The sequence below is a fragment of the Pan troglodytes genome, chromosome 6 (assembly GCF_028858775.2).
Source record: "Pan troglodytes isolate AG18354 chromosome 6, NHGRI_mPanTro3-v2.0_pri, whole genome shotgun sequence".
Taxonomy (NCBI): domain Eukaryota; kingdom Metazoa; phylum Chordata; class Mammalia; order Primates; family Hominidae; genus Pan; species Pan troglodytes.
Window position 1 is genome coordinate 7,792,175 of NC_072404.2, and position 13,962 is coordinate 7,806,136.

At 60.2% G+C, this 13,962-nt stretch overlaps 2 protein-coding genes across 11 annotated transcripts in view; one reads left to right on the forward strand and one right to left on the reverse strand.

Moving 5' to 3' along the window:
• Nucleotides 1–13,962, reverse strand: part of MAD1L1 (mitotic arrest deficient 1 like 1) — a 432,704-nt gene that overhangs the window by 21,975 nt on the left and 396,767 nt on the right. The window lies entirely within an intron of this gene.
• On the forward strand, nucleotides 1,243–10,489 carry LOC735766 (uncharacterized). The gene is made up of 2 exons (XM_001135395.6): nucleotides 1,243–1,442; nucleotides 9,887–10,489. The coding sequence occupies exons 1-2, from the start codon at nucleotides 1,318–1,320 to the stop codon at nucleotides 10,419–10,421; spliced, it is 660 nt and encodes a 219-aa protein (XP_001135395.1). The 5' UTR covers nucleotides 1,243–1,317; the 3' UTR covers nucleotides 10,422–10,489.

Consider the following 13,962-nt stretch of genomic DNA (forward strand, 5'->3'; position numbering starts at 1 on the left):
AATCAAGCAGTTCCGATTTAGCCAAGAGAAAAGAAATAAATGTCCGTGCAAAGCTTGCATGTGAACGTTCACTGTACACTTTATTTGCAACAGCCCCAAGCTGGAAGCCACCGGAATGCCCGTCAACATCTGGATGGATGAAGACATTGTGGTCTATGTGTATGACTGTAAAGGGATAAACTGTTGATACCATAGCAACACGGATAAATCTCAAACTAACTACGCTTAGTAGAAGCAGCCAGACGAGGAAGGTTAGATACTGCGTGATGCCACTTACAGAAACTCTAGAAAACGTGGATGAACCCGTGGTGACAGGAAACACAGAAGGATCAGTGGCTGCCTGGGGTCAGGTTGCAGTGGGAGGGGCAAGGCAGGCTGCACAGGGCCTGGGATCTGGGGGCGAAGGGTCTGTTCACTGCCCTGATGGCCTCACGGGTGCGAGTATACAGATGGTGGCTCATCAATAACGCAGACTCAGCAAACAGGGAAGCCCTGGCAGGAGGAGGTGGTGGCATCGGGGGCAGGTCCAGCTGTCACAGGCCAGCCTGGTGAAACACGGCAGCGTGCTGCTTCTCCAGACAAAACTGCTCCCTCTTGGGTGTCTAGAGGTGATTCCCGTGTAGCTCTGCCTGGACTGGGAAACATCTTCCTAACCCCGTGCAGGGGCTGCAGTCCCTCTACCCGAAACCCACGCCAACACCCACTTCACATTTTGCATTTGAATCTCAGGAGGTTCATGGACCCTCTAACCCAGCGGCACCCGGAGCCCCTGGGATGGAAAAGCATCATAAAAGCAGACAGTGGCGCGTGCTGGGGAGGACGGGGAGAAGCTGGGAGAACAGGCAGCTCCTTACAAAGCTCAACGTTAAATTACCATGTGACCCTGGCACTTCCTCTTATGGGTGTACACCCGAGAGAAACAAAAATGCATTTCCACACACAAGCTTGTACACGAATGTTCACAGCGGCACTGTGTGTAATAGCCCCAAACGGAAGCAATTCAAATGTTCTATCAATGGATGAACGGATAAACAACATGGTCTATCCACACACTAGACCGTATGATTCATCAGTAACAAATGGAGCGTCAGCACATGGTCCAATGTGAGCGAACCGTGAAAACCTTATGCTCAGCGAAAGATGCCAGATGCCAGAGACCACTCGCCGCTGACCCCATCTCCCTGCAACACTGCAGGTAGGGGAGTCTAGAGACAACATAGACAGCGGCTGCCGACGGCTGGGACTGGGAGGGGATGGCTATGGGGCACGTTTCCTTCCAGGGTGATAAAGGCATTCATTCCAAGATAGACTGGGGTGATGGCTGCACGCTCTGTAGATGACATCTCAATCAAGCTGCTTCATGAGAAAAGCCCAGCCACTGACCACGGGGTGAACGTCCTGCCATCCACAGTCCCTGGCCAAGAAGAAGGTATGACTGACAGGTAAGACTACCTAAGGTTCCAGGCACACCCTGGGGCGGGGAGGAGGCTGGGGACAAGGACAGAGTGTGCAAAGACACGCCAGGCTCTGGGAGGTCAGCAGAGAGTCTGGACCCCAGATTTGAGGCAGCCAGGAACTGCTTGCCAGTCCCAGCTCACATGGCCTGAGCTTGGCCAACTGCGGTGGGTCCCACTCGCAGATGGCCAGCTGCCTCCGTGCCCTGGGGCAGGGATGTCCTGTTCCTGCTCTTTAGAGCGACAGGGAGGCCCTCCCTAACAGACTCCTCAGTCATTTAGGTTGGGGGCAAAACGGGCTGGCCGCAGCTTCGTGTAGGTGGAACAGGGCTTGGTGGGGGGGGGAGGGGCGGGGCTAGGTGGGCTTGCCCGGGGTCGAGGTGGTGGTCACCGTCTAGTCCCCACCCAGGACAGACACTCGGGGTCCCAGGGAGGGCTCTGCCTCCTGCCTGGCAGGAAAGCGTCCTGCCCCCTGCCTGGCAGGAAAGCATCCTGCCCACCCGGTGCCATGGCCTGGGGAGTGCTTGGCTCTCAGGCCAGCTGCTCGCAGGACAAGCTGGGCCTGGGGCGGGGAACCAGCCTGTTCGCTTCCGAGTGGGCCTGACAAACCCCCAGCCTCTTCACAAAGGATCCAAAAACAGAATGTCGTGGGGAACTGGACGCAGATCCACAGGGCCATAGAGAGCATTTCCGGCTTAGTCAAAGGAGTAACTTTCTAACAGTTTAAACGCGCGAGATGGGATGTGCAGGCTTGGGAGGCAGTGGACCAGATAAAACCATTGGCCAGAAGATACAGAAGGGCTCTAGGCTGCCCAGGCCCTTCAGTTAGAACATCCCCCCCGCCTCCCCCCGGCTCCCAGGGCAATGTCAGAGACCATCTGGATGGAGGATGGGGCTGGTCCTGGCTTCTCACAGCTTGGGAGGTGGGGCAGCTGGGCACCAGGTCAGCAAGCCACAGGTCCACCCACGGCCAGGGCCCAGGCTCCCCGCCTCCCCCCATAACCACCTAGGCACGGAGCACAGACCCTGCCTGGCCATCGGCCCCCCAATCCCTGCTGGAAGACGTGCCCAGGCGGAGCAGGACCCCCGCATTACTGCTGCGCGTCCAGCACCTGCAGCGGGGCCCAGCACAGCGGGCATTCCACATGGGTGAGGGCCAGACGAGTGAGCCACACCCCACCCTTTCCTCAACCATCCCCCATGAGGACGACATCAGAGTCATCCCCCAAGCCCAGGTCTGACACTCTCTTTCCCCAACTTTGGCCTGGAGCCCGAGGCCTACCCCTCTGCTCTCCCTGCACGCTGGGTGCCCTGGAGCCGGTGAGCGTGAGCACGTGAGATCCTGAGGCCAGAAACATCTCCCCAACCCAGCCAGACAAACTCTAATTCACCCGTGAGCCCCAGCTCCAGGCCACCTCCTCCAGGCAGCCTTCCTTGACTGCAGTGCGCCCCGGGGTATCTGGGAGACACCTCTGCACAGTCTTTGAATCGGGCTATACAAGTATCTGTCCTAGCAGCAGCAGAGCCGCGTCATAAACAGTAAAACAAGCCAGGCGCGGTGGCTCACACCTGTAATCCCAGCACTTTGGGAGGCCAAGGCAGATGGATCACCTGAGCTCAGGAGTTCGAGACCAGCCTGGCCAACATGGCAAAACCCCGTCTCTACTAAAAATACAAAAAAAGCCAGGCATGGTGGCGGGCGCCTGTAATCCCAGCTACTCTGGAGGCTGAGGCAGGAGAATCACTTGAGCCCGGGAGGCAGAGGTTGCAGTGAGCCAAGATCGCGCCACTGCACTCCAGCCTGGGCAACAGAATGAGACTCCATCTGACAACAAAACAAAACAAAACAAAAAAACAGCAACAGCAGCTCAGGGCTCCTGCAGTTCAAGGTTTTAGCAGTCTGGGCATGCGGTTTCTCTGCCTACTTGGACCTGAGCAGCCTCCCTCTGCCCAATGTCACTGCACACTCCCTGCATGCCCCAGCCCTGACTCGGGTGAGTGGACCGTGCAGACGGCGAGAGGCCATGCAGGCCAAGCCAGGATAGAGCGAACCCTGGCGGGGCCAGGTGGTTCCCGTGCGTTTGCAGCGTGGATGTGATGCCCAAATCTCCGGGCCAGGCACAGCTCTCCACTGCCGGCGGCTGGTGGGATTAGATGTGACCAAGGCCGCTCCCGGGCCAGCTCTACTCTGTGGGGGGCAGGTGCGGCTCTGGGGGTCCTGTTGGGCCTGAGCACGTCCCGATAACCTGGCTGCTGCCCACTGCCCAAGCGCCAGAGCACACGGCCACCAATGAGAGCTGTGCTTCCCTGGTCCTGGGTTAAAAATATCTCCGTAAGTGACAAGACTTTGAGAATTTCATCTCTCCAGTCACTCACATGGGGGGCGAGGACAGCTCTTGGCTCCGCGTCTGGCCCGGCTGCATCTGATGCCTCCCTGGGCTGAAGCTGCATCTCATGAAACAGACGGGAAGTCATTCACAGCCCGACAGCACAGGCACAGAAATTTGCTGTTTTATACCAAGTTGAGCGGCCTGTCATCTAGAAGCTTCTGTCCTGACCTCCTCAGCAAAGAGGAAGTCACGGAACCCGCTGCTGAGCCTCCTGACCTTGGCCTGGCCTCTCCTGGCAGCTGTGGGCCCCAGGATGAAAGCGGGCACCACGTCACTCACGAGACAGAAGCTGTCGTTCTCAGAGCCTCCCAGGTGAGTGGCCGGGCGCCTGCCTGAAGCTGGACGAGCCCACAGTGGCTGTGGCTGGTGGGGACCCAAGGGGCCAGTCCGGCCTTCCCGGACCACCAAGGAAGGTGGGCGCTGCTTCCCTCGCGGGGCAGATGGTCTCGGCCGTCACTCTGCTGTCCCCGTCCTGGCTGTGAGCTCAGCCTCAGTGTACCCACCTGTGAAATGGGGAGACCCCCAATCCTTCTGGGCGGGTGCCTCGCCTCTGCCCTTGCATGAGTCTCCCCTTCCTGAGCTGGGATTCCATCTCTGCTGGGAATCAGGTGCTCCCTGGCTGAGAACCCGGTAGCCAGGCACAATCACGCCGTCACCACCCCAGCCCTCAACCAGACCCTGCCTGCTCGCCGCGCTCGGCCGCCATCTTCCTGTGGATGCCACTTACCCTCCGGCGTCACCATCGGCTGCAAATTGCCTTGTTTTTCATCTTTGGCAGGGCTGAAAATTTGATCATGAAAGGGAATTTTCTTTTTTCTTTCTTAATTAGTACTTGGTAATATCACCAAGCTGTGAGTTTATGGCTTTGTAGATCTTGTGTGTTTGACACTAATTACTCACAAAGGCTTTTAAAGCTGCATTTCAACTCTGCAACTACCATGCCGGTAATTAAGCTAGAGGAAGCGGCAACAGATTTCACTTTTCACAGACACCCTTCCCACCTGTGCTCCCGCTCCGTGTGGCCGCAGCCCCCGTGGCCCTGTGGAAACCCAGCAGCTCCCTGCGGCTCCAGCCCTGGAGGCCTGAGGTGGCTTTGCCTCCAGGAGCCCGGCCTCAGCCGTCACAGCCGGGCTTGGCCCTGCACTTAGGATCCAAAGGGCAACTCTTGGCAGCTGGAAAGGTTCTCCCAGTCCACAGGCCGCCAGAATCCCTTCCGGCGCATGCCTGCCTGAGCTGCCACAATGCCGCGTGCTCACTGGCCGCCCAGGCCTGTCCCAGGCGAGCTGAGTAACTGCAGCCACCTGAGCCCCGGCGAGGGACAGACAGCTATGCTTCTTCAGGTCCCCGAGGGAGGCCTTCGTCCTTCGTCCATCGCTGGGCCCATCATTTACTGAGTAGCTACTGCCTGCAGCTGCAGAGGCCTCCACCTCCCACTCCTCACCTGGGCCCCTGCAAGGCAGCCGAGGCCCAGGGCACGGTCAGGCTGTGTCCTGGAGGGGAGGGTGGGCAGGGCCTCTGAGTGCTGCTCAGCTGCGTCCCCACACGTCAGCCCCTCGCCCAGCTGGCCCTCCCTGTGGCTCAGCACACGGGCTGCCTTGGGGCTGGTTCCCGGATGGGGAGAGTACACTGCCTGGAGCTCAGGGGCTGGCTGGGGTGAGTTCGAGGCCGGGCTCCAGCACAGCCTTCGAGTGAAGCCCACAGTGGGGCTGCTGGTACTGAAATGGCATCCTGGCTTCCCAGGAGCACATTCCTTGAGTGTGTCAGTCCCTCTGGGGACCATCTGGAGGACGGGGGCTAGAGAGCAGCCCTGGTCATTCTCCACGAAGACCACACATGAGGCCCCGATGGCACAGTGCCGGGATCCTGTGTACTTAGGGTCTGGGTGCCCTCGTTGCCCTACTCCTCTGAAAGCGAGCCAGGTTCACCTTGAACCCTGCAGAATGATACTCTTTCTGGCGTCTTTCTCTGTCTTCCTGGGCCTTACAGGTTCTTCGGCAGTAAATCAACTAAACGGTAACACTCTTCCCTCCATCTTCCACATTCAGGCAAAGCTGGCCCTGGGGAGCCCCTGAGCAGACGTCCCTCACGGCCAGGGAGGCCGCAATGAAGGCTGAACCTGGGGAAGGAGCCCAGGTGCGGTGTAGACCTCCTCTGTCATCCAGCCCCTCCTGAGGGGGCTTGATGGGCGTCCACGAGTGGGCAGCTTTTCCGCGCTTCCCGGTGTCTGACTGTGCTGAGGGCTTCCTGAAGTGCAATTGGTTAGTCACGGTTTAGTGTTCTTTACTGCAATGCTATTTTAAGATGCAATTAAAACCTCTCATTGCCAAAGTGCGTGCTTCCTCCTGGGGGCCTCCTTCCTAACACGAAGGAGTCAGAAACCAAGGCCGGGGGGAGACCTGAGCTTAAGACTCACTTCTGGAGTGGGCACACTTTGTCCCAGCTCCATCTTCCTGGAGCACCCAGGAGAGCCCGCTGCAGGAAGAAGCCCCACGGCAGGCCACGTGGAGGCGAAGTCACCTCCTACCCAGACAGCGTGGGCAATGCTGAAACGAGCGTCAGCTCCGACTGATTTTAGTGAGGGTCAAACCTCCCCTCGGCTGTCAGCCTCTGAATCTCTTCCACTTCAGCCACGGCCACTCCATGGCTAGGGGCGGGGAGGGGATACTCAGAAGTTTGGTTTCTTCTGAGGGGCCTGAGCACACACTCAGGATGTGAGTGGGGCCGGGAAGGGCGGCAAGTGGAGCCTACGCAGGAACACTTGTGCAAGGCTGCACAGTTTCACTACCACCAGAAGGCAACTAAAAATCCCCACAACTCCAGGTGTGTCCTGGCTGGTGTCATGGAGCCTCACACACGGCTGAACTGCTTAACTCACATTCAGCCACAGAGCGGCCTGCCAGGGGCTCCCCGGGGACCTGACGAGGGTCAACACTTTCCCACGACCCTCTGCCATCCCCGGTGTGCCCTTGGGGAGAAGTGTGGTGGTCCCACAGGCCCCCCTGCCAAAATCTCATGCTTGAGGAAGCACTCCCAGTGGACAGGGAGCCCCAGCTGCTGCTGCTGGACAGGTAGGGGCCCAGGGGCACAAGGGGCCACCTCAAGGTTGGGGGGAGACCTGGGGAGAGACCCTGGTTGGGTGCTCCACTGCAGACCCTGAGACGCGAGGTGTGGGACATGGACAGCATTCGAGGTCCCACCCTGCTGAAGGAGCTTGACACGGAGCCCTGCAGGGGGCAGAGGCGGCCCAGGAAGAGGGGCAGGAGGCAGGGGCAGGCAGGGGACGCAGCTTGGGACGGGCCTACAGCTGGCCCAGGAAGGTGCTCCCCGAGGCTGCCACGTGCCCAGCACCTCCCCTTGGTGACCATCCCCCCAGTCGGCGGGAGTCCAGGGCCCAGCACTCCTTTCTCCAGGCTGCCCCCAGGACATCCTGCTGTGGCTTGGCACAGGCTGGGCACTGACAGAGGGGACCCGTCTGGTTGCATCCGATCCTTCGATGCTCCTGCAGGGGGTGGAGGGGCGCGTGGGTGCAGTCAGCAGGGCTGTGGCCATACCGTGCAAGCCACTCCAGCACCTGAGCGTGTGTCCTCCTCTGCGAGTGGGACAGGAAAGCCTGCCTCGCACAGCTGCTGCCAGGACGGAGACAGTGTGCTGCTGGTCAGTGAGTGGGCACAGCCAGGGTCACTGTCCCACCATCAGAAGCAGGACAGGGGTGCGGGGAGGAGGGGCCTGAGCCCGAGGCTCCTGGACTCACAGTGGGCAAAGGGTCTGTGCAGCCAAGGCCCCACCTGGCGGGCGCGGGAGGCAGGCCCTGACTGCAGCGGGGAGAGCAGAGCGAAGGGGTCTCCTCTTCCCTCCTAGCAATGCTGTGTGGCTGATACGCTGACCAGCTACTTAACACCTGGCACAGCCTGCTGGGCTCAGGGTCGGGAGACGCATGATTCCCATCTTGTCTGTAGCTTTCCTGACGCTGACGCAGGGCCCGGCGCTCCGGAGGGAGACTTGATCACACACAGGCAGTGCACAGAATGTCAATGTGGGAGAGGCCGGCGGCTCTGACCTTGGTGTGTTACAGCCCTCGCCACCTCCCTCCGCTGCCCTGCATGGGGACTCAAACCACAAACAGCAGTTCGGAAACAAGCAGACACGCGTCGGGCTCTGGTTCACGGGGAAGAGCGCTGTTTAGGAGACGGACGTGCTCCACGCAGACACGCGTCCGGCTCTGGTTCACGGGGAAGAGCGCTGTTTAGGAGACGGACACGCTCCACGCAGACACGCGTCGGGCTCTGGTTCACGGGGAAGAGCGCTGTTTAGGAGATGGACGCGCTCCACGCAGACACGCGTCCGGCTCTGGTTCACGGGGAAGAGCGCTGTTTAGGAGATGGACGTGCTCCACACAGACACGTGTCGGGCTCTGGATCACGGGGAAGAGCGCTGTTTTGGAGATGGACACGCTCCACGCAGACACGCGTCGGGCTCTGGTTCACGGGGAAGAGCGCTGTTTAGGAGATGGACACGCTCCACGCAGACACGCGTCGGGTTCCGGCTCATGGGGAGGAGCGCGCTGTTTAGGAGATGGACACGCTCCACACCACCTCTGGCGTCCTCTCTCCCCTCAGGCTCTTGGGCATTCAGAGCCAGGAGCTGCTTCTGGGGAGGCAGAGATCCCTCCAAGCCCTAGGAAAGGCCTCCTGCTGCCTCGGGGGCAAAGCTGTGTCAGGCTCTTCTCTCCACGCTCCCCAAGGGAGGGGAGGTGCTCAGGAACAGACCAGGAGACTCAGTTGGTGCCAGGATGGTGCCCGTGACCAGGGAGATGTGCACATGCGTTCAGCGTCACTGGGGAAGGGGCAGCCACACAGGGAGTCTCAGGCTGTAGCTGAAACCCCAGGCGTTTCCCTAAAGCACCAGCGTCCAGAACTGAAGAAGGGACCAGCCCCATCCTGCCCCAGACCACAGTGGGGAACCTTCCAGGGCCAGTCTCCCCCTGCTGTCCTTCCCGCAGGGCCAGGGGCTGGTCAGCAGCACAGGCCGCCCCCGGCGCTGCAGTCCTGGACGTCCATGGCTGACAGCTCCTGGGCCTGGAACACTGCCCTTTCCTCCAGCTCTGCAAAGACACTCGAGGTTCCAGCCAGGACAGGGGACATAAAGGGGGTCAGCCCTCACGGACAGTGTTTCCATAGAGGGTTCAGGAGGTTTATAAACACCAGCAGGATGGATGACACCACAGCCACCACAGGAGCCAGCACCCAAGAGACCCCGTGAGATGCCAAGGGTCACTCGTGCCCGAGGTGCCCTCCGGAACCGGAGACTACAGATACCAGGGGATGCTTGGGCCGAGTGTGTCCAGCCACGAAGGTTACTGCCCGGCCCTGGGAGGTCACTGGGACCAGGAGCTGCCCCCACAAGGAATGGGCGGAAGGAAAGGGTGACCGAGTGCCCGGCCCCGTGCCCGTGGCTCAGGAAGACATGCTGTGTTTGCATTTGTGTTGTTCCCGGAGCGAGGGGATGAGAAGCCTGAGGCCGGCCCGTCCCTGCTCCAGACGCCCCCCCACCGCTCCCCCTCATAGGAGCCAAGGAGGAGGAAGTGCTTCATTCTTTGCAGAGAATACTCCGCCTGATGCAATTTGCGTGTGCAAGATGTGTGAAGTGCCTTTTCCATTTCATCAGCACCCACAGCCTGTATGAAGCTGCTGTTCGCTCTCTGCCAGCTCGTGGGGCTTGAATGGTATCACGGGAGGTTCTTCATCTTGCGGTGGGAGGGTCGTGTCCTGCTGATGGCTCTGCGTTTTCATTGACCACATTCATTACAAAGAGACATTTCAAAACATGTTCTGCAGCGGATTTGCTCCTTGGCCCCAAGAATGGAATACAGATAATCTCCTCACATCCAGCAGGTATCTTTCTGTGATTTTATTTTGGAAATGATGTTTTAAAGGCCTCTGACTTTCCCGTCTGTCCTGGGAACAGGGAGTTCCTCCCTGGTCCAGGGTGTTTGTTTGAAGGCCACGCATCTTTTCCAACTGACGTTTGTCCTTTTCCGTTTAGGAAGCACTGGTTTTCTTTCGGGACACAACCGAACGTGCCAGGACTGCAGGAGCTGCTGGATTATGGAGCAGCAAACCAGGCATGGCAGGCGGTGCTCGCGGAGGTACCACGGGGCGGACCAGGGTGTGCAGCGTTACGTGACTTGGGAAGATGTGGGGGGCCCGATGTATCTACCAGGAGACAGTGGAGACCTCTACCCTTTAGCTGTCCTCTGTCCCACACAACCCAGCCCCCACTGGGCGGCCACTATAGGGGAAGCTCAGCTGGAAGGTTCCATGGGAGAGACCAGACCACTCCTGGCACTGTCCAGCAGCTGCCTTCGGCCCGTGTTCTGAAACCGGGATGCACACAGCATGGAGATCTCAGCCCTGGGCAGGCCTTGCCCCCTCCAGCAGCTGCTCTCGGCCCATCTCCCAAAGCCTGGACGCATACAGTGGGGAGACCTCAGCTCTGGGCAGGCCTGGGTTCCCATCGCCTCGGCGTCCCTGGGCCCAGGACACGGAAAGCACTTGCTACGTGCTGTGTACAAGAATGAACGAATCGGCCTGCCTAGCACCCCTTGGCCAGCTCCAGGCCTCCACTTGCTGTGTCAAGTGAGGCTCCCACGTGCTGAGGGGACAGAGGGTCCCTGTGACCTGCGATGCTCCCACTCTCACCCACGCAGCTGCTCACCTACACAGCCGGCTTCTCCAGGGCTAACAGGCCACCCAGATGCAAGCCAGTCTCAGCCCCTGACCACACTGGTTTTCAAATGAACTGTGGGCTCTCATGACGGAGAAGTGGCTGGGAGTCCCAGTGTGGGATGTGGTGGGACGGGGCTGGGGTCTGTACAGAGACGATGATGGAGGAGCTCCTGGGGGCACAAAGACCTAGTGTCGCTCTCAGGGCTGGGTCTGCAGGCCACTCTCCCTCCCTCAACAACACTCACGCCTGCTGTAGCCCCAGGAAGGGTCAGGACTCACAGATGCCAACAAGCAAGCAGCCCATGCCGGAAGCATCACCACCACCGGCCCCAGCAAAGGCTTCCTGGTATGTGCGGCTGACCATCGGCCACTCGGGTAGACAGAAGTGCGGGTGGGCTGTGTGCATGCCAGGGCAGACGGACAGCCCGGGGTCTCAGGCCAATGGAAACAGGAAGTTTCCGGCTCCATTTGAATACTGGTGGAAATGCTGGGCCCTCGCACTGAATAGGACGCTCCATCCAAGCTTGCCGCCTCCTCGGAGGCTGGGGCCAGTCACCAGGCCTGGCTGTGCTTTCACAGCTGCTTTTCTTATGGGAGAGCAAGATCTCCTGGGATTCAAGACCCTACCAGGAGGAGAAGACGAGGGTCATGGGAAGGCTGTGTGAGCCCTCAAGGGGCACCATGGACCCCGAGCACCAGCGATTTGCGCTCCTGGTTCCGAGAGCCCAGGGCTGAATCCTGGCAGACGGGGAAGCTGAGCTCTGTCTGACCTGCTCTGGAAAACAACTGGTCCAGAGAAGGACAGAGATGTCACTTAATTCTGAGTTGCTGAGGATAAGCCAGGGGCCCTGGAGGTGACTCTGCTGCCCACAGCATCCCAGGGGATGCCACATCCCCACAGGGGCAGCCCGGGTCCCCCATAGGATTGTGTGCCCCCCATCACCAAGGTCCTTGCCCACTGGTCTGTGCCTCAATAGGACAGCCTCCTTCTCACACTATTTTGAAATATAAAAATAACACTCATCACCCATCACCCAGTCACTCAGAATCACACCAGCAGGGGCACAGAGGCGACGGCATGTAGTTCTCCAGCCTGTTTGTGAGCACGGGTGTACATGTACACACACACACACACACAAATGCACATGTACGGACACATGCACACACACACGTGCACATACAGACATGCACACGCACGTACACACATGCACACACACACACGTACGCACATGCGGGGTCAGGGAGCTGTTGCTGTGCGAGGCTGTCGAGGGCTTCTTCACTCAGCGGCACTTGGGAAGCGCTGCTCTGCGGGAGGCCCCTCATCCATGTCCTCGTTATTGGCAGCACAAGTCTCCAAGTGAGGAGGGGCCATGTTTACCAGCTGTCCTTCCAGCCCACGTCTCCTACGGTTCCTTATTTTCACAGGTACTGTTTTGCAGACGCAGATCCCCCAAGCAGCCCACACGTCTTATCCGGGTGAAGCTTTGCTTTATGAAGTGCTGCCTGGACCCCTGATGGTCGGCCCTCCCCGTGGAGACAGTGGCAGGCAGGCGGGGGCGCTCAGGGCTGTCTGCGGGGGGCAGCCAGGACCTCACTGAGGTGGCCGACTGGGTCCACGCCCTCCTCAGCCTGCACTGCTGGACAGGCCCCAAGAAGTCGCGCTCGGCGTGGCCCAAGAACGGGAAGCGGCAGCGTCCTGGCGTCCTGGGTGAGACTTCAAGACGGCTCCCTGCTCCCACCTGGGCTAAAGGTGGAACCCCAGGTGTAAAGAGCCCCTGGGGTACAGGGGAAGCTGGATCAGCAGACGCCGGCTCTGGGAGGGCCCTGAGGGGCTATGGAGGGAAGGTGACCCCGCAGTGGCAGCGGCAGCGGCAGCGGAAGCAGGACGGCGCGGCGCCCGACGCCTGAGGCCACTCTCCCTGGACGGGGGGCGGGCGGCACTGAGAGGCGGCCATAAAAACCAGAGTTTATTTAATAAAACAAGAGCCCATGCGGCAGCAGTTGCCTCCGAGATGAATGACAAGCGCCAGAAGGGCGGCCACCTTCCTCCGAGGAAGAAACAGCCCCGCTTTGATTAGGAAAATATTGGTTAATTTTCCAGTGGAGTGAGTGACCTTAAGGGGAAAAATCTAATTTCCGGAACAGCTCTGCGAGGCGTTTGTTCTCACCACTCTCGTTCGCCTTAATCTGAGTGGTTGTGGATGAGCGGCGGCTGGGGCAGCGGCTTCCCCTGGGCCTGGTGTTCGGTCATAAACCCCTGGGCAGGCCTCCCCTTCTGGGGCAACAGGACGGAACCGATAGGCGCCCAGTCAGGTCCCGAGGGCCCCTCTGGACCCACGCCTCCAGGCAGCTCCCATCGCCAGACATCCTTTCCCACAAAGAGTTCTATCTTACGAGGCGCCCACCCTGCCTCCTAGGAACTCACCCCCTGCCACCTCTGGAGCCACCCAGCTGCCTGGGCCCAGCTCAGCCCCCTGGTACCATGAACAGAAGCTGCTGCTTTACACTGGCTGTGGGGCCCAGGCTTCCTCTAGTGGGTCCAGGTGGGGGTACCCCAAGTTCCTGCAGGGCTCCAGACGGTGGGTCAGGGCCTGGGCAGATGATCTCACTGCCCCGAGCCTGTGCTCAAGACTCCGGGGAGCTGCACAGGTGACTCGGCAGAGCCGGCCTGGGCCGGAGAAGGCACGGGGCTGGGCCCAGTTCTGGGGACCCCCAAAGCCATGGTTGCCCAAGTTCGCAGAGGGGAACAGGCACCCCAGGGCACAGGGCTAGCCCTGTGATCAGGCACCGCACTATCCACCCCTGCATACTGGCCCTGCCCAGCCATTGGTGACAGCAGTGATTGCGACAACAGCAAACGTGTTCACTGCAGGCCAGACCCTGCACAGAGCAGCCTCAGAACTAGGAGCTCCTCCCCTCCTGGGATGGGGAGTGGGGAGGGCACACTGAAACCTGCCTGACCCCGCGTGGGACCCCCATAGGAAGCAGCTTCCGGGCATCAGAGAGCAGGAAGAGACACGAGAAGGGCCTGGCGTCGCATCTGTGGGTCGAGGACCACAAACGTGTTGCCCTAAGCTTCTGTGACCCTGCGTCCACCGTGGCAACCCGGCTGGAGCCAACAAGGTGGCAGGGAGGGCAGGAAGTGAGCTCACAGGCCACAAGCGTCTGTGCCCGAATCTACAGGCACTCATGTGGCCCTCCCAGCCCAACTGCTGACTGATGGCGGCAACCCTGTGGGGTGACCCATGCCCAGACCAGAGCGGGCGGCAGGAGCCCGGCCTCGGCTGGCACAGGGTGGAAGGTGGGGGTGACCCACGCCCAGACCAGAGCCGGCAGCAAGAGCTTGGCCTCAGCCGGCACAGGGTGGGGGGCTGATGGCTGAGCCCATGGAGA